The 20,525-nt window shown below is 36.6% G+C and overlaps 1 protein-coding gene across 3 annotated transcripts; it reads right to left on the bottom strand.

The window, feature by feature from the left end:
- Window positions 1-7,272: 7,272 nt before the first annotated feature.
- On the bottom strand, window positions 7,273-18,142 carry LOC113495936 (voltage-gated potassium channel subunit beta-2). 3 transcript variants are annotated; one of them, XM_026874938.1, is made up of 19 exons: window positions 17,725-18,142; window positions 17,542-17,636; window positions 17,043-17,144; window positions 16,131-16,265; window positions 14,469-14,586; window positions 13,891-14,047; window positions 10,840-10,913; window positions 10,048-10,281; window positions 9,876-9,969; window positions 9,160-9,308; window positions 8,987-9,066; window positions 8,774-8,906; window positions 8,569-8,705; window positions 8,385-8,481; window positions 8,190-8,305; window positions 7,978-8,114; window positions 7,734-7,896; window positions 7,573-7,657; window positions 7,273-7,491 (listed from the first exon to the last, which is right to left on the bottom strand). In XM_026874938.1, the coding sequence occupies exons 1-17, from the start codon at window positions 17,762-17,764 to the stop codon at window positions 7,785-7,787; spliced, it is 2,010 nt and encodes a 669-aa protein (XP_026730739.1). In that variant the 5' UTR covers window positions 17,765-18,142; the 3' UTR covers window positions 7,273-7,491; window positions 7,573-7,657; window positions 7,734-7,784. The 3 variants fall into 3 exon arrangements, with proteins under 3 accessions (XP_026730739.1, XP_026730740.1, XP_026730741.1); XM_026874939.1 differs by having other exon boundaries at window positions 9,160-9,287; XM_026874940.1 differs by lacking the exons at window positions 16,131-16,265; window positions 17,043-17,144; window positions 17,542-17,636; window positions 17,725-18,142 and adding an exon at window positions 14,663-15,492.
- Between the last annotated feature and the right edge of the window lie 2,383 nt (window positions 18,143-20,525).

The raw sequence follows: 20,525 nt of genomic DNA, 5'->3' as shown, positions 1-20,525 counted from the left end.
CACAAGCGACCTGATGCTCTGGGTTATATTTTCCTTATTATACCTCGTTAGAGTGTCACGTGTAGCACCATTTTTCTTGTGGATACTTACCTAAGGTGTACTTCCTGATTTCACAGTGGCCAGCATTCATAATTTTATCACCAATAATTTGTGGAAAGCAAGATCGACTATCATGCTTTCCGCAGAACATGTTCTTTATAAAGTATGATCTGGTATTTTAAAGGTGGGCGAAATTCGGGATGAATTTTCTTTTGATAGTAAAAGGTATATGGGAAATGAAATAAGAAACAATTGAATTTTATTAATTTTTATTGACATATAATGATTGTTAATACATATTTCTGGCTTAAACATCAAAACACAGATCGAAGGTATAATTGAATAGCTGCTTGATCTTCTAGTACATGTGATAAAGATTAATACGATCATCGTTCAAATGTGACTGCTACTACTCCTACGACAATAAATTGAATTACTGACTTACATTTATAACATTTAGAGATCAGCGAATAAATTATTATAAGTGATTATTGAGTTTATATCATGAATTGGTTAAATATTTCCGACTACATATTATTACAGATTACATTCATATTTAACCTGACATCTTTTGACGTTTTTGCTTAACTTATACGGTGGTTACATACGGTAGTACACGGACTAGTGATAATAGACATTGATTAATATCTATACGCCTAATCCTAGTTAATATGTATAGCTACTATTTTCTGGCTCTCGTGTGCTTCTTCCTTTATTTTTACAACTTACAACTTAATTCTAATATACTATACACTCTGTTACTACTAGGTTAAGATCTATGATATCCTAAGCATAGATAATGAGTATTTGCCCCACTCTGTTCCGGCACTCCAAGATGTTGACACATCTACGATTCTTTGATATCCTAGAGTCTGTTTCGCGACACAATTATCGGCTATTGAGGTATTTAGTTAATCCGACAGGTACAGGACTCCGATAGTTTGCAAGCTTACGATGCTAATGTTAGGGCAAGTTATGTTTAATTTAATCTAATATAGACTCTGCTATTATACTTTGCTTAGTTTATTCAAAAAAATATAATCTCTTATATTACAACTTAATGATAAATATATCTTTAGACGACATCGGTTCTTCTGTACAATTAATGCTAAGACATCAACTGTATGTACAAAATCTGGAGGTATCTCTGGTGTATCTCATGAAATTTTTACACTAGTATCCTTAATTAATCCTATGTTATCCAATTAAGGGACTGCGCGGGGAACTAAACACATCTTTTGATGGTATCTATATAAAGCACACCAATAGGACAACTACTAGTACCACAAGAGGCGTACAAGTTACTGTTTCTGTTATAAATTTAGGGGTTGTAGAACGGTGAGAGAGTTTGCTGTTTTTTCTCACTCTGAGTCGATGGTAGACTTAACTCACGTGCTGTGCCCAAATATTAGTGATATGTCAGGTATAAAGCGACATTTTTGGCAAGTGGTCATATAATGTGATGGTAAATGGACAATAGTTACTGGTTGGAATTAGTGACAGTCGCGCAATTGCTCTTCGTTTTATAATTCTAGGCTTCGGCTTGGAATATTTATCTGCGCAAGCGCATACACACTAACAAGATGTTTTATCTTTCAGGAGCTGAGCGGCCTGTTTCCGTTACACTTAATTGCGAGCTCATTTTCCATATTATAAAGATGTTCAAGAAGAAATTGTGTGTGTGAAATGTTCCATTATTTGACCGAAATTGGATTGGATGTGAGTATATGCATTGTGCGCCCTTCGTATGAATTGGATTTATGTTTTCCCTATAAGATATTTGAGAGAAGAAGCATCAAGATCAAACGTGATCTTGTTTTTTTTAGTTGGAAGATCCAATATCTATCAGTTGGTATGAAACGGTCCCTTGTATGCTCCGCGTCGTACTAAATGAATAACGATGAACACACGAGTCAGAATACAAATAATTGATAAGTACTTTCTGTACCAAGAATATTTTTCCCTTTTACTATGATCAGATGGAGAAAAGGCCTGAACTTGTAAAGATGTTTTAAGCTCAGTGTTTTAAGTAGCTATCAGTTTTTTTCACATAGTATTAGATACTCGTATCATATTTTTAGAGCACAAAGGGTGAATTGTTCAGAACATCATGCTGGTTGGACAGTAATAGATGGAATCAATTTAGTTTTTTTTTTGTATAATACCTCGTGTGTACATAATTATTATTACAATAATAATTATAACTAAGCATACATATGAATAAGGTCTAATTAAAACTAATATAAGGTACCTATTCTTGTGGGCAAATACGTCTACGATATAAGCTGTTAAAACAATGTGATTGGTGGACTCACATATAATATAATATTTCGGTGTTGAGTAGGAACGCAATTTGCTTATAAGATGTTCGAAAATGTGTAGTGATGGTCACCTTATGTTTAAAACTAGGTACAAGATTATATAACTAAGAGTTGCGACACTGGGTGCCTATGTACAGAATACCTAATATCGAATAACCTATGTGGCTTGTGGTGTGCCAAGCTTCGAAACTCAAGTCCTAACACGGTTCCGCGGTCTTTTAATATAGGTATATATATACATATACATCACTTAAATGTTTACGGTAAAGAAAATGAATACTCTCTAAGACATTTATTAAGATTACATACACATCGATGTGAACTGACCAATTCTTAGATCTTCTCGAACTATTTTGAGTAGTGTGTAATAATTTTTCTGCACGTACTAATAATATATAAATGACTATTTTTTTGTTTTGCAATCCCTCTTACTTGGTGAACCCGATACTTCGCATCTAGAAGCGGTACATGTTATCTTTCAGTAGACGGTTACTGATTCGTCGCGTAAAACTAACTCCTATATTAGGTACCAATTACATAGATCCGTAGGATTTATTGCAGTAACATGGTACTTTTTATTTTAAATCACAAACCCTATCTCATGAGATAAATCAGGGATAGTAGAAACGTTTCGTGACTAGAGAAATAAAAGAGAATTTTTACATCTACTACGTAGATATAAAGTTACAACTAGGACTGATTAGACAGTGGGGATTTAACTTTAATTATTTAAATCCGGTTTTGTTTTTAAAAATAAAATGGACTTATAATATTAGAAACTTATTTTAACATTAAATTAAAAGGTTTATAAATTAAAATTATCTATTTCGCAGAATGCAAAGTGTTGTAACAACCCTACGTACAGCAGCAATCATCTTGGCTACCTGGTAACAACTATCGAGCGACGGCCAATTCATACGATGTCATTTGCCGTCAAAAGGAATACAATGGGTACCGATTATTATGTCGAAATCAGTGCCGCTGCGACCACGATCAAACCGAACAACTCTTACGATCAGACCATTCATACGAATTATTTTAACTTTATTACTTTAGGTGAATTAATGCAGTATACTTAGATGAAATGTAGAAAATTAGAATGATGGGATCACTTAAACTAAACTTACGTTGTTAATAAGGGTGATTTGGAAATGTTAATATTGACTTTTTATAAAATAAATAGTCACGAAGTTGCGTGTTTGCAAAAAATGAAAATCTATACTACTATGTTTAAGCCAGATTTTTCAAGAGAAACGCGGTTAAGTGAAAGCTTTTTAATTGTGAAAATTTATTGAAAATGTTATCATTGAAAAGACTCGACTTCTAAAATTAGTATTCAAAGGAATCATCTAAATACATTCCGTCAGATTTAATAAGTACCTACTTCAATAAATTTTGAGAGCCGAACTAATTACTACCCCGAATCTTAACTTTGCCAACTAGTAATTGGGAGACCATGATTTCTAAAACGTGTGTTCAACTTTTACGTTTTATAATTACAATTATGTTACGCTACAAATGAGTACTCGCTATATATACTATGTGATTTATTATTCAATGCTCACATGGTGTTAGGGTGTCTCTATCTTACCTACCCTATCGCTACTTGGTAGTTCACAACGAGCATTTATTCTAGTGTTAATTCGAATACTATTGGTTGCACAGGATTACATCAAACTACTTGATTATCATGTACTTTCAAAATCGCTAACCATCACAGATCTTTTCTTTTCACTTTCAGTGCAAATTTAAATCCTTGACTTTCCGGATGTTTTCAAAGCATGTCATCAAGAGTTCGATCGTACTACTCTAATATACCTACTTTACCTAAACTATTATATACATTTTACGATCTAGATATATACTCTCAAACTAAATGTATTTAAAACTGCGAGCAAAATAATTATAAGCTTACATTTGGGAAAACAAATGCGATGCACGAAAATAATACTACTTAGCCAATTGCACCCAATAATACAAATTTAGCTGTCGTTAAGATGGTTGTGACCACACAGAATAAGGTGATGCTTTTAATTATTAAAACCGTGTCGTGAATTAGGTGCAGTTTTAGTTAGTTTTATTAGTGGTTTTATTTTAGAATCTTTTACCTAATCGTTGAACTAGAGACTAGTGGTGTTAAACAGCATATTTTTAGTAAATTAGTTTTTTAATTGAGCCAACGAAAATCAGTAATAAAAATGCTAGGAATCATACAGCACAGCATTTAACGTAAATGGCGCAAAAAAACATTCGCTTAAGACCTTAATTCTATTACTATAAACTACATACGCCTTATTAAACTAATATATATATTTACTTACAAATTTACATACTTATAGTTTATATCAACTATAACTAACTGTACAATCTATTTTTCAAGGCCTACACTCTCGATACAGACGTAAATCATTACGTTTTAATTCTAAACTTCTCAAAATCTAAACTTTTTTGGTTACGGATGTCATGTAATTTTAAATCTTCGTCTTTTTTTTCTCATCTTTCAGATAAACTGTGTACCTATCAGGTTTTATACTTTATTTCGGAATCAAGTTCTTATATCATGGGAGTTTTCAAAGGTGGAAATCATCAATATTGGAATTGGAATACATTTATACTGCATTTTAGATGTCATGGGCAGTCACTCCCGTATTAGCAATAGACGAAGATTGGCCGAAAAATATCAATTGAAATTATACTTGGCTATGGTAAGTTGGTCATAAAAATATATCTCACTTAAGCCTAACCTCCTATCCTATTATTTACAAGCTCCCTATTGAAGCAAAATACCTTAAATTAACTCTATCTGTTAGTCGGTATATATTATCTTACTACTAACTGTACGTTGCACCTACTCCTAACTTATTCTACTCAAAGCTCAAAATTAATAGAAGTATGAACAGCAAATATTGCCGTCATGTCGAAGATTATTGAAGATTAGCTAAAACTTTACTGCAAAACAAGGGCCAGAATTAAAGTTTTTAAACAAGCTTTATTTAATGTGAGTAGTTATAAAATACGTGGCTGTGTCGCGAAAAGCTGCGCAAGTAATGTGCGATTGATGTTTTGTGAATTAGATGCGCAAAGGCAGCGCCCTCAAGCGAGACTCAAATCGTCCGTCAACCGCTTACATCGATGTTGTAACTATAAGGCGCCTACGTAAGAACGCAGAGCAATCTCACGCATTAGCTAATAAGATCTAATTTTTCATTCACAGCAATTTTTAATTCTTTTACTGGTTTCTTAATACTTTTTCAATATTGAGCGAGTTTATTGTTGGCTCTTTAGTTCCACCCTTACAGTAACCGCTTAGGGTGCTAAACGAGGTTTTTGGTTATTGAAGTCCAGCAAACATTCTTATTGCTGGTTACGTCACATGGTTGGTCTGTGACAGATGACGAGACACGATATAAAAGAAGTCCGTCCGAATTTGAAACCAGTATTTAGTGACCAATAAGTGTTAGATAAATTATGCAAAAACAATGTAATTCCTATCTAATTATTATCTATGTTAATACGACTATTTACGACTATTTGCCTATTGCGTTTCATTGCTATATGTACATGAATCGATCTAATAGGCCCTTAACGTTGTTTATTTACAACTACTTCATTATAATTCATTTACCCCTACAATATAATTTTATTTACAGTCTACTGGGATTGCTGCACATGTTTCTGAACCATACCTATCTAATCATTAATTTCTATGGTTAATATAAATATATTTGACAGACCATGCACTCGACTAGTTGTTTCGCCTCGCTAGATACTTCTGCGTTATTTACTGTCTATGAGAACCTCAAATAAACTTTAGAAATATATTATTTCAAGGCATTATAAGGGTATGGTACAAGGCCTGCAGACAAGTTACGGTTCTACGAGCTTAAAGATCACTTTTGCGTATTGTACTGACAAGTAAAAGTCCTATCGCTTGTCGAAAAGGAATAGGTATCATTCTCTCAGATTTTACTCTACTTCCACTCTTAAGCCATGTAACATTGTCTAGGCCCTCAGGAATATAATTTTAATATTACTGGTTTTTTTTTATTTGGCTAATTGAGCAGAGGAAGCTTATTTTTTTGGAACTAGGTAAATTAGCGAAGTCTAGCGTTTTGTTTAAGCATCTGGCCGGTTAGATTGTTGAAGCGTGAAAGCTGACAGTTTACGCTTTATACGGTACAAACAGACATGATGGATCAATTTCTTTTTTTATTTGTCTAGAACGTCATGCTATTATAATTGGCAAAAGAGGATGTTTTGTCGCCAACAACAAATTTACGATGAAGAGCCAAATACCGACCAATAATTTGCCTAATCCATAATTTGTGTTAAAAAACATTGATGAGGTTCTTGTAATAGGTAAAATAGTCAAATCTGGGGTCTTTGCTCGGCAGTTACTTTATTATGTGCAGATGATAAGGTTGTCATTATATTTTCTATATAGTTTTAACCTACGAATACTTGCTTAGAACTGTCTTAAACAAAACACGCGGTTTCGGAGTCCGCCGTGTACTACACTTAAACTAAGAATAGTGCTTTAACTGCGCTTATCCATCTATTGTTTATCACAATAGATGAACTATTTTCTCTATATTTACTTCTTAAATAAGTTTTATAATACTGGTTACTACTTTTCAGCTCATATATGAGAGCTAATGATCAAATACTGAATGTCAAATTAAGATCAGTGTTTGTGACTTGACGGTCTGAAGAAGCGTCAGATGAACTTGACGGATAAATATTGAATCTTAAACTTGATTTGAGTTTCAATATTTGACGATAATTAACCTAATTTTATTCTAAAGAGTAAACAATTTGTTTCACACATACATAAATGTAGAGACACGCCGTGTCTATCCGATGAGTAATTATAGACACGTATACTATATATAGCGTACTCAAAAGAGAATAATTTTGCTTTACAGGTCTGCTGGCGAGGACAAGTCTAGGCGTGACTTTCTGCGCTCTCGAGCGATGGACAACTGACCTGAAGACGATCTCTGCAAGGAGGCGGAGCGCGGGCGAGCCGGCTCGGACCTCGACTTCTTCACTTTGCTCCCGCCACTGGCGGGTTGCTTACCTTTCAACGAAGACACCGACACCACAACGTCCGTCGATACACCATCTTGCTCTAAACAAAAAAAACACCATAGTTTATAAATTTAATAAAAGTTACAGACAAAAAACAAGAAAATTTAGACGAGACTCTTACCAGTACGTTTAATCACTTCCCCGGCGTTGTTCAAGAAGAATTTCGGTTTTGATTCCTTGTCCTTATCCTTGTCTTTTAGAGATTCCTGAAACAAGAAAACCGTTATTAATTTGTTCAAAGCAAACAATGTTTTACGATATACTATTGTTTTTGTTAAATACCTTTGATTTGCTAGATTTGGAAGCAGAGTCAGTGCTTCCGCGCCACCACGGTCACTGAATCTCACAAAAGCCACGCCCGGACTCCTTACCGGGGGTGGAAGCTTCGACCTCAGCGGCCTCACCTTCAGGCTTCGGTGAGCCGGCTCCAGATGTGGTGGCACCCCTAATCATACAAAAAAGAGTTCACTAGAACAATCCAGAAGTAAAACTTAGTACCGCAAGTAAAATGATTGAAGAAACTAACGTCATGTCAACTCGCACGGTGTTATTGTTCTGTTGGTTGCGCATCGCTAGAGTGGATACCATAGGCGGGCGTTGCGGCTTGTTCGACAGCAGGCGCTCTATTTCCACCATCACAACTGGAGTCAGTTGAGGTACGATCTAAAAAGAAAGTCGTCTTGTCAGCTGTTCAAAATAACAAAGAAAATACTTCAAGACTGAAGAAGTATAACCAACCTGCAGAGCGTGAATGTTCTCTTTGAACTGCTCGACGCTGGTTGCTCCCAAAAGGAGACAGTTCACTGATTCATTTTTCAGGCACCAGGCCACAGCCAACTGGCTCATGGAGCAATCTGTTGTAAAACAAGGCTACTGTTAAAACCATTTCTTCAAAGATTGTATCTCAAGAAAGGATCTATAGCAAAAACATACTTAGGGAGTTAGCCAGGTTGGAGAGATCACGTAGTTTGTCGCCGTATGTGCGTGGCTCTTCCCCATTCACCTGTTCTTTGCTACCCGATAAACGCATCTAAAAAAGAGTTTCGTTCACAATAATACCGTAAGTTTTCTGATAACTACATATCTAGATTTTGTCCTAAAATATACTAAAATATACCTCAGGTACAGCTAAATCCTCTTCGCACCAGCTAAAGGTGCTATATTTCCTGTTAAAGCGTGATTTTGCGAATAAGCCGGTGATTTCTTCGCGTCCCAATCCTTTGCCAGTTGTAATGGCAGACCATGCCATCATGCCTAGTAAACAAAATGTTTTAATAGCGGAAGGTACCAAGAAATATTAATTTTATTTGAAGCTTACTTACCGACACCAATTTTGTGATATAACTCCGGCATGTAAAGCTCGGGCTTTTCTCTGCAGAACATGTGATATTCAGTTTGCTCCACTATAGGTGTTATGCAATTGAACTGTCTGCAGTTGGTGTAGGCATCCATGATCTATGGGATAACGAGGTAAAACGGTGATATAACTATTTCAACAAAACAATAAAATTAGCTTAAATAGCTGCTACCCATACCTCTGAAGGGGACCAGCGGGCGGTTCCCCAATACATCACCCACCCTTGATTTATCACGAAGTTCATTGCGCGAACAAGTTCTGTTAAAATATCAGTACAAAATAATTGTATAACATTCGCTCTAAAGTACAAATCAAAAAATGTTTAATTAAAAAAATGAATTGTGTACTGACCTTCCATGGGGCACACAGGGTCTACCTTGTGCAGGAGGACTACGTCAATATATTCAACTTGAAGCCGTGCCAGAGATGCCTTGACACTTTCGACAATATGTTTACGAGAGAGGCCTCTTTCATCTGACCTGTTATTAGTATGAGCAAACCTAGTAAATGGAGAGTTTCAAGTATGTTAGCGACTACAGCGACAAGCGCAACTAATGAAGCATAAGTGTATCAATGTGTACACAGCAAAACCCTTATAGCAAAACCAAAGCTTTCGTCACTCATCTTTACATGGTACAATTTACAATTCCTGGTGGCTACACTAAAGATGCAAGAATGTATTAGTTAATACATGTATGCTACGTATTTCAGGCAAGAACACCAAAGTGCTGCTAGCTGAGAACGTACATCTTCTAACAGAGCTATAGACAAGTATAAAAGAGACGACAGGAGACTATAGACATCTAAAGAGAAAGAACAACATACATCGATTAGTCATATTACATCGGTTTTACAATCAGCTCGCTAGTTTACAACACCAATCTAAGATATTATTTATTCTAAATTTTAAATTGCTACTCATCCATTTAATGTTCAACTGTTTAAAAAGTTACCGTACGTTTTACAACACATTTAAACGTGCAGTTAGTTACTAATTCTATAATGCTATAATAAGGATTGTAGAGGTTAGTGTTGGGAATAGAAGTACCTCTTCATATGGGACTTACTTGGTACTCCAGTATATTTTGGTGGTAATTATAACGCTTGTTCTCCTCACGTTCCGTTTCTTTAATATTTTGCCTAATTCGGCTTCCCCCTTAGCTACGATTTTACAAGTTTTTCGTTAATATTTAAACTTACGAAGAAAGTAAAATCCCAAGAAGGTATTGAGTTAATTACCGCAATGTGCTTCAGATAAATCAAAAAGGTTGATGCCATTCTCCAGGGCTGTCATTATGACGTCTTCAGCGCAATCTTCATTTAGCATATTCCATATCCCCAGGCCGATGTTAGGCACCCTTAGTCCCGACTTTCCTAAGTTCTTGTAACGCAGTCCTGGAGTCACCACCGATGGCATGGCGGAGTGATTTCCCATATAAGTTGAAATGTGCCGAGACACGTTTATTTCACCAGCTGTAATTAAGCCCAATCAGCTGCTGTGTCTTTTAACGCCTCCACTTATAGTTAAGAATAAATGTGACAATATTTTGTGCTTAAACATCTAATGGCGAATTTATTCTCGAACTTAAACATAATTTGATCATAATAGAATAGCAAAAGTTGTATTGCAACATTTTGAATAAGTCCTTGTTAGCACCTTAGTTATTGAAACGTTTCTTGAACCTTACTTATCAGAACATCAATGTTTATTTTAGCCTGAAAAGTCATATGTCAACGCTTGGAATATTTTATGTAAATTTCGCGAGCAAGAAAATGTAAGTCAACAACATTCTAGAAATATCAGTAAGAATTTTGCATTATGTACGAGATGAATCTTGACTTGCAAATACGTGTTAGCTTTGCACGCATCCTAACAGAGAACGTCTATTTCCCATTTAATCCCGTTGCTGATACCACCAAGTCTTCCTATTGTGTTAAACTAAAATTAATAATTCAATTGAAATTAGTGTGACGTGATTCGAAATTAGTGTTGTTTATTTACGGTAAGTAATTACTTTAACTACGACCTACCTTGATCCAACATCTGTTGTGAATTTGCACTGAAGTCGTCCATACAATCAAGGGACGCGATGGGTGCCCGACACCTAAACAAAAATAATTATTTACGGTTAATTTAAATTCGATTTCCAAATAATTGTGATAATGTTAACGAATGTTATATTTTTTATTGTACATGTTCATCCTTGGCCTCTCTTGGAGTTTTTTAAACCATGTTACAAAAAAATATATATGCATTATTCGCCCCGCTAAACATAATGTTTTGTGTGACCACATTTTTTTATAATAAATCTACTACTCAGTTTAAGTAGTTTGTATTACTAAGCCGTAATCTCATTTACGCCAATTTTCCGCTTTTTATTAGGCACGCGCATTATATTATTTTATTGTTTTATTTAACGTAGGCATAAAAATCCTAAACTATTTCTTAACCAATTTTATTATTTTAATTGTTATCGTTGCTACCTGAAATTTGGCAATTAATTTTCAGGAGTTTTGTTTTCTGTTACAATTCATTTCGCTCCTTCGTCCTATTAAGCGTAGGCGTAGTAAAGTTTGTTTGAGAAGAGTTTCCGAAATAAATTTTGTGTTTTCACTTTCAAAACGCCGATACCTACATATTTGCTGTTTGATTGGATATAATATTAGATTATTGCGTCGCGGTACGAAACGTTAGTGTGCTTGGTACTCGAATGATTGTTCTACGCATTCTACAGTTTAATTGACATTCTATGCATTGTACTACTTTGTACTAAGATTAATAAGCTTACAAGTTACAACTAATTTCATGGACGTCGGTTCTAGAGCTACGACTTCGGCAACAACTAGCTGCCGTGTTGTGTGATATTCTATTTGGTATTATGAAATAATGAGTTTGTTGAAATTGTAAACTATCCCAATTCATAAGAAACACTACAGTGAACAAAACATGCAATAATCCTAAGTAGGCACGTGTTCTATGTTGTGATGACGTTTGTCATTTAATAATGTTTCACAAACGACCGCATTGTATTTTAAAATTCCTAAAACGATACTAAGGAATAAAAATATCCGAAACTAAAAACGGAATAAATAAGGATTACTATTGGAAAAATACTTAAAGCAAGGAAGTAAGGTGTAAGGCAAGGTGGTGAAGAGACATTGTGACACAATAGTAATGTATATCACCGTACCTGTGCATCGGGGACCTTCGCGCGCCATCTGACTCGTCGAACAGCATGAGGCAAGCCAAGCGATCGTAAAACTATACCCGCTGCTATCTTAGAGAACTGCTCAACAAGTTTTAGATGTACGGGATATGGAAGACCATTGCTGTAGCAGTGGTCACGGATAACAGCGGGTCGTGATACCTACTCGCATGCGACGATCGCGGTGCGCGATGCTGCGGAGTGCGCTCTCAGCTTTATTTGCCATTGGGAGAAGACATAACTGTGTTGATGATTACAGCAGTTCGCGCCGACTGTATCGCTTTAGGCATGTTGTGTACGGTGGTGTTGTTGTCGGCTTTGTAATGGAAGGTATTCGCTCAGCGCAATGTAGTCATGCAGGCACTGGCTGTGGCGGCAGTAGCGGTACGTCTTCTCCCTGGTCGGCGATCGTCGATCATACAGTTACCGATATATGGTGGGCATGGGGTTGGAGTCGACGCTGACGCTGTCCGGGGGCCCGAGCGGCGTGTGCGGAGTGCACCGGCTGATGGTGGACTCGCTGCGAGACATCTGCGAGCCCTCCTTGCCGCCGCCGACCTCCACCCCCTTGCTTTGCATCTCGTGTCGCCTCATTCTGCTCCTACGCTTAGCAACGGCATCTTATCTCCCTACAAACATCTTATCTGTAACGAAACGTACATACGTCTCCGCACACCGACCCACACAGATTCAACCCCACAGATTCGACCCCACAAGGATAGGACACGGCGGGTTAATTAAGTAACACACTGAAGGATAATAGACACAGAGACTCATGCAAGCCCTAACAGCTAGTCAACTAAGGGAACACAAAATCGAGTGATCCACGTTGAATAACATCTAAGCGTAGAACTATGGTCGCGTTAGAAATCAAAGAAACAGTAGATACAGTTAATAACCGCTAACACAAACAGTTGGCGATGGCCGCGAAAACAGAGCCGTGTACACGAGCGGAGTCGCACTCACCAGGTTGGCCTGGAGGTTCTACGTACTCAACATGTGATGTTGCGGTGCGACACGTCGTCGGATACACTGCGAACCTACTCGACTGTATTGCGGGTGCGGGGCGCGCGGCGCTACGCCACCACCGCCGCCGCGCACCACCCTGCGCAGCGCCGCGGCCGGCCCGCCTCCGCCCGCGCCTGCGCGCTCAGCCTTTACCGATCTGACCTATTTCTAGACTTGCTCGATCGCCATCTCTATTTCCTTTATACTTTTATGCTGATTTTATTATTATGTTTTGTTTAAATAAGGGATGCTACGGGATAATGTGCGCCGTGTGCTATTCCTAAATCTATTATCTACTCGGTCACTTCAAGTTTCAGTACATCCGATGTGCGTATTACATAACATTTGATGGCCGGTGCAAGCTAGATCGATCTAGACCCCGGCCGGGGTGGAAGCTGATTTAAGTTATTAATATTTTAAACATTAACACAAAAACTGCTAGACCCTCTAATATTTAGTTATTTTTTTGAGTATGAGAAAAAGCCGCTTTAGTATTTTGTTTAGGTACCGAGACCGAATGTCTTGTAAGAGTTTTTGAGCGTATCTCCAGCGTAACTCCTATCTGTACGGAAACAGGTTGCTGAGTTTAACGTTATGTAAAATATTTTCAGGCGTTAGTCCATCGCTGACGCTAAAGATTATACATGAACGACACACAATAATTTTTACCAATCCTTTGTTCTCTCCTCGTCGACTCCGCGCTCTCTAAGCCAGCGGCTGCTTCAAGAAGAACCTTTCTATATTACGACTGATCCCCTGTTTAGGCAGATACCGAAATTTCACAGATGACAAAAATTGCTTGAGCGCGACTTTACGTGTTTTAGGAACATTCGGCATCAGCTTCGCAAGGGATATGAGCTCCACTTACCCAGGACACGAGGGTGCACGGACAAGCTCCATATTTGCATCTGCACCAACATCACTTGCGGATCCGCGCCATGTCCTACTAGAGACATTGCATTCGGCGTTGACCGTAATAGTACAACCTGCAGCTTCACAACAACCGTCACTGTCCAATGACTCATCTACAAACAAAAAGAAAAATCATTCAGTCGTTTTAATATCAATTAAACGAAGTGTGGGGCGCTTTCTTTGTTCTCGTGATCAATGGGCGTGGTATGAATGAACGCACATTAACGTGTGACGTATGAAGCTACAAAGTCACCCCTTTTATTGTTTGTAAGGGTTTTACATACACCAGTTGAGCTGAAGTAAACATTTTCTTGCTTTGTTTTACCACCGACATCACTCTACAAAGGGCGTGGCACGACAAAGGGAATTGATATAGAACTTATTTAAGGCTTTAAAGCCGTAAAGTGATAAGATGTACACGTAAAAACGACACCACCGTATTAAATAAATCAAAATTTTAAAAATTACACTCGCCACGCCCTACTTTTTTTTCAATTAATGCTTAATAAATTAATTTTAATGACTAGCGCTTACCGCGGCAAGGTCCAAATCGGCTGAAGTTGAAATAGATCCCGTCTGTGTCGTTGTCCTCGATGCTCTGGCTGGATTCGGGCTTCGTGAGCTGCGCGCTGCACGCTTTTTTCAACATGCTCTGTACAGATATGATTTTTTACAGTTTTTTGCAGGCGATATATATAATAAAATGCGAATAAAATCCAAGCACTAACCGCCGGGCGGCGGCCCGGGCCGCACTTTAAAAAAAAAACGCGATTAAAAAAATCACCAAAAATCAAAATTTTCGACTAAAAACACTCATTTCAATTTATTGTTCACAATTGATTAACACTCGAGCACGATTCTATCCGATTTAACCGAAATTGAAATATTTTAATATTCCGAGCGGAGCGCCGCGGAGGCGACTTGTTGCAGCCAGGACTGTTGCATTTATGGCGTAGGTAGCTCCTCCAGGGCTATTCCCGGTGCATTTTTATAGGTCAATATATTCGCGCATGTGTCGAAACCCAATAAATTATGACATGAGCACTAGGTACGGGGCCTCGATGTCCTAGATTCGACCTCTCCTTCCTTGTCGGTTTCGCCTTGTTGCCGAATGCTTCCGACATGCAACAGTTTTATTCAGATTTTCGGAACGCTGCGTCAGCCATATTTTTCGCCGCTCTCGATGGCTACCGGTGAGGTTATACACAGAATTAAGTACCGATAGGTTGAACTCAATTAGTAATTTATTGATTCGTCTGGCTCTCTCATGCTTGTGTGCAGTATTGACACCGTCCGTGGGTTGATTTTGATTTAGTGCGCGTTTTACTCACACATTCGAATTTTCAGGTAAATGCCGCGTTAGTTCGGCGAGTTATTTTATTCAGTTATCTGTACTAATGATACCTATGTAGCTTTTATCGGATGTGAGGTGGATTAAATTAATGAACTGAAATAGTACTGCATTTTGTGACTTGTAAGTACGAGGATAAGACAGTGTGAGTATAAAAATGTGAATTATGCAATTTTGTTTAATATATCTTTTTGTAAATTTAATAAAATGAAGTTTAAGGTTGTTAATTAATAGTTTTTTTAATAAGATTCAAATTTATAACAAAATAATTGTTTTTTTTAATAAGATTCAAATTTATAACAAAATACTGCTAATAACTATATTTAATTTTTTTAAGTTTTATTATTTCTTTTATCGTTTTCTCAGAAATTTGAAATAATTTATCTTATCCGCATTATCGTTTATGTAGACATTTAAAAACCCTAAAAGCTTTTTATAAATTAAGTAATTAATAAAAATAATGTATAGATGCTTCGCTTTATGATATATGACAATACACGGTAGTACAGGTATTGCTTCCTCCCTTACTGTAAACATTTTCGCGCCTCTTCTTGCGGCCCACCCACCGGTCACCCACATTGATAAAACGCAGCTCGGCGCGCATCTACGTCAATATACATATTTATTTCGCGCCCTGCGGCTGGGCTAGAACTACATTAGCTCCTGTGTCAGAGAGGGAAGGCGCTACACAAACAAATAACATGTACTCCCTTTACCAATGTAACAAGGTAGGCTACAGCCCTTCATAATACAGTTGAGATGACTGCATACTTACATTACATGCGCATGCCTTAAAGTTCCATAAATCGATGGTAATTGTTAGGGCTAGCATAGTTAACGGTTACCCTGTGGTGTTTGGTAGTGTCGGGGATAGAAGGGCGGCTGTGACGTAGGCGGGCGGCCTGGCGCTGCAGGTCACACAGCCGGTGGTGCGACCACGACGTGTTCATGCCGCGCAGGCCCTCCACAGCCTCCGCTATCTGCCACCATACCGTAAACTTCACTCAATTATTAGGTATGTCATTTCATTTCCTTAGATAATCCTACCTTAGTAAATTTAATAATCTTGTAGATATGAAGCAGCTTGTTGCATTAAGTAAACTCTTTCTGTTTTTAAATGTGATCCAATTCCATTATTAATTATTAATAAATAATGTGTGTGATTGTGAATTAATTCTGCGAATGCAATGGTGAATGTGAAATAATATTCGGAGAAAAGGATAAAGATTAAAGCGCAGCGAGATTGTAATGATTTTTACTAATTGCTCGAACATATCCAGAAAATTTAAAAGGGTTTTTCTCCTTCAGGGTAGACAATAGAGTTAATATAATAGATTTGTTTTATGGTTCAACAATTAGCTATAATAAAGAACAGTGGGTTTGCAAACAGTCATAAAAATATTATACATAGACATAATAAAGATTTCGGTTTTCAGTTAATCCAAAATTGATGCTACCCGATTTCCGTATCTTATACTTAAGAGTGTTAATTACCTAGTCTGGACATGTTCCACTAGAATCTGGTAATTAAGTTGTCCTTGTATTATCTTTTACAGGTCTCAGCTTCCGTAGTGATGGCCGAAAATCGACCATTAACGCGTGCCCAAAAGGCAAAGGCAAAAGCAATGGCAAAAGGTATTTAACTAATTTAATAATAGTTTGCAATACTGGCTGTTTAAGGACGGTTGGTATTTTGGGTTCGGATAATAAGTAAGAATTATCCGCATATACATTGCAAGAATACCTATGTATGTTACCTCTCTTTTTTTGTCTTCCTCAGCTTCAATGGCCCGTTGGTGGAGGAGCTTTATATCAAGTTGTCTAACTTCTTCCGCCTCTCTAGCTTGGCACTCCTTTTCCTTGAATGTTTAACCCACATATGTTTAACAGAATGTATAGGTAATTTGTGTTGACTAAGTATGTAATCTGAGGCAGTTGTACCATGCACTAACTCTTCTATGAGTTCTGCGATTTTATTTAGTAGAAGTTACTTTAAGAATTAGGTTTCTAGTTTTTTTTTTTTCTTGAATAACATGTTATGAGCAATCTGGAGTTACAGCTTCGTTAAAAATGTTAGTGCCTTTAAATTTTCAAAGCTTTTTTGACACATGAATGTTTACAGCTGTCTCTGTTATAATTTATGGAATGTTATCGAGGCAGTAAAATTGTAATTCGAATATAGAGCTAGCTTCCAGTGTTAATAGTCATTAATGTGTATTAAATGTTAAGTGTGAATATATTGTAACTTCGTGCTACCTTTTGCAGATGCTTTTCATGTTCAATTTTTTGCTGTTCAAGCTCTTCTTCCGGTATTGGCGGAGTTTCATCTCCGCTAGACCCATGTTTAGCTCCTAATTGGATAATAATTAATTATACATGTAATACAAAACAAACGAACAGCAAGGAATTCGTACTACTATGAAGTTAAATAAAACCTACCAGTAGGCGGATGATACGAAATCCAAAACTGATGAGCCATCTCTAAAAACTTGAAAACACGGTACAGAAAGACCTTGACTCTTTCTGGGATAAAATGCGATTACCGCACAGAACACCAACCGAATACTGAACAACGTATAAACCGTAAGATTTTATTCATAGACGTTTATTTTCATGGTAGATTCACAACGAGTTACGTTGTATGGAACCGATTGGCAAGATGCCAACGCTACGTCGTCGTCGCAAAAGTCCTCGTCCCTCCGATCGTCACAGAACGCATATAAGCAATAAAAACTGTTTACAGACAGACGTACTTAATTCAATATCCGTCACCTCATATTTATTCCATTAATCTAATATTATCTTCCATACTTTCTGATCAAGAACTCTTGTTCTGCTTATTCCATGAAAGTCATAAAGAATTTAATAGTAGGTAAAGTGTCAGTCAAAATTGTTTTTGTTATTCGACCACAATTTGTTTTTGTATATTTGACATAATGAAGGGTACCTAAATAAAGAGTTACGGATCCAATTTGTAGTATCCTTGGAATTCATAAAAAGAGAGTCAGAATAGAAAGAGTAGGCCGTAATTAAAAAGAAAATTTCATAAATTGATTTTTTCTCCAAACTCAAATAGATAATTACCTAAAAATAACATAAAGTAAGCTTTAAAAAAATAGATGTAGTAATATATAGGTATAACAGGTTTATTTCATTATTTTTTCGTCTAGATCCCGACAAGTTTGGTTCTAGATATAGAAAAAAGCTTTTCGAGGTCTAGGGTCTGATTAGGAAGAGTGCCAACTCCACAGAGGTAAGCTAAATATTTAACTGAAATTAATGATTTCTATATTTCTTAATCTCTACATTTTATGACAAGCTGTCACATGAATAATAAAGTTTAGTGCTATTGTAATTTAAACGTGGATTTTTGCTGTTTCGCTTCACAGTAAAATAAATACTACTGCATTATATTTAATATCATTGTTATCAATAAAACTAGTCTGAAACGAGTAAAAAGTATCCCACCAAAAACATTAAATGTAAAAAAATGCCAAGTCTCTCGATGCAGTCTTTCCATCGTAAAAAGTTTTGAGATCTCATAGAAGCCAAGTCCTATTCAAAATATTTTGTAGTTATTAATCAACATTTAGTAATTGTATCAATAGTTTTCTTTATATTATAATTATAGTGACTTGGCAATGAGCACAAGAAGAAACAAATAAAACGGCATATTTGTAGGAGTTGAAAGTTACACACACCGCATGCGTAAACATTAATATCACAAAATTAATTTTCTTTTGGTTTATCCGTGTCGTCCCAACCGAATTTCGGCAACGGCAGTCAGTCTTAGTGTACTCTCGATTCATTTACTTTCATAAAGCGATGGCCCGTAAGGTATTCTTAATTATTGTATTGGAGCATGTAGTCGGTAGTGACCATCATGATTCACACATAACAAATAATCTGATCACTGGTCTCGTCAGTAACATTTGCACATAATTCCAGGCATCAAGCAGCTTTTAATTTGTGCTCATTGCCAAGTCACTATAATTATAATATAAAGAAAACTATTGATACAATTACTAAATGTTGATTTATAACTACAAAATATTTTGAATAGGACTTGGCTTCTATGAGATCTCAAAACTTTTTACGATGGAAAGACTGCATCGAGAGACTTGGCATTTTTTTACATTTAATGTTTTTGGTGGGATCTCATTTATTTTTTGTAAGTGTATTTCTTTCTTTTTTTTTAGGTGTCATAATTTCTAGGACTTCAGCTACTGCTTTGCTTAGAACCCATTCTCTATCTCTATCTCTTTTGTTTCTTCTCTGAGACTTCGTTACTTCTAATGTAAACAAGCTTAAACTTATATATATATGCATATATATATCTACTAACTTACAAACTATAGCTAAACTAAACTAAATAACACGTAAAGTTCTCCGAATATCAATTATCACTACAATATTTTTTAGTTTCGAAATGGTTTTTCATAGACAGGTGGCGCTATCAAATGAAAATTATCGAATTATTCTGAAGTACTACTTAGACTGCGCTTTGTAACGAAACCATAGCGCGATTCAGACACGTACAACGCCATCTATCGAGCGCGCATACAATATTTATCGCAATACAATGGAGTTTTAGCTTTATTAATTTAATGAATTATGAATTTTATGTATTAATTTGTATTCATGATAGTCTGTGTATTACATTTATATTATTCTTTTCTATTCTATGTATGTATTCATCCAATTGAATAGGTACTTAAACAACGAACAAAGTTAACAATGCAGTCAAAATCCATACATAATGTTCTTGCCAAACCGCAAATATAAAATTGTTTTCTATGGCATATTATTTTTTAATGTTTTTATAATTTTTCCTTTATATGTGGCTAAGGACCTATCTTGGTGCAAAATTTGAAGTTTCTAAGTCTGCTAGAAGTACCTTAGATTTTTGATGATCTGTCAGTGAGTCAGTGAGTGACAAAATGGTGTAACTTTGATCGACCGTAACTCCTAAACCATTAATTCAATTGGCATGTAATTTCGAACTTAAGCTTGTTCTAATGCCTACTATTATTCCCCGAAAAGCTAAACTCCTAGCTTTGTCCACGTCGAAGATACAGGGGGGGCGAAACAGCCGCGAATCGCTTCGAGAAAAGATGGTACGGCCGTGCCCGTTTTGCTCGAGACTTGGCAGGGGCACTGCCGTGCCCTCAGATTTACAGAAAATTTGATTTTATCGCTTACTAGCTGTTGCCCGCGACTTCGTCTGCGTGGTAAGAAGA

Source organism: Trichoplusia ni, chromosome 7, assembly GCF_003590095.1.
Source record: "Trichoplusia ni isolate ovarian cell line Hi5 chromosome 7, tn1, whole genome shotgun sequence".
Classification (NCBI taxonomy): domain Eukaryota; kingdom Metazoa; phylum Arthropoda; class Insecta; order Lepidoptera; family Noctuidae; genus Trichoplusia; species Trichoplusia ni.
The sequence above is the reverse complement of the archived record's forward strand: the minus strand, read 5'-3'. Positions and strand labels throughout refer to the sequence as shown.

Excerpts from the sequence above, each read along its gene's own strand:
- LOC113495936 (XM_026874938.1), bottom strand. The coding sequence starts at position 17,764 with ATGGCTCATCAGTTTTGGATTTCGTATCATCCGCCTACTG. Across the intron at positions 8,706-8,773 it reads ATATCACAAAATTGGTGTCG|GCATGATGGCATGGTCTGCC; the intron begins GTAAGTAAGCTT and ends TTTGTTTACTAG. Across the intron at positions 7,897-7,977 it reads ACCGTGCGAGTTGACATGAC|GGGTGCCACCACATCTGGAG; the intron begins GTTAGTTTCTTC and ends TTGTATGATTAG.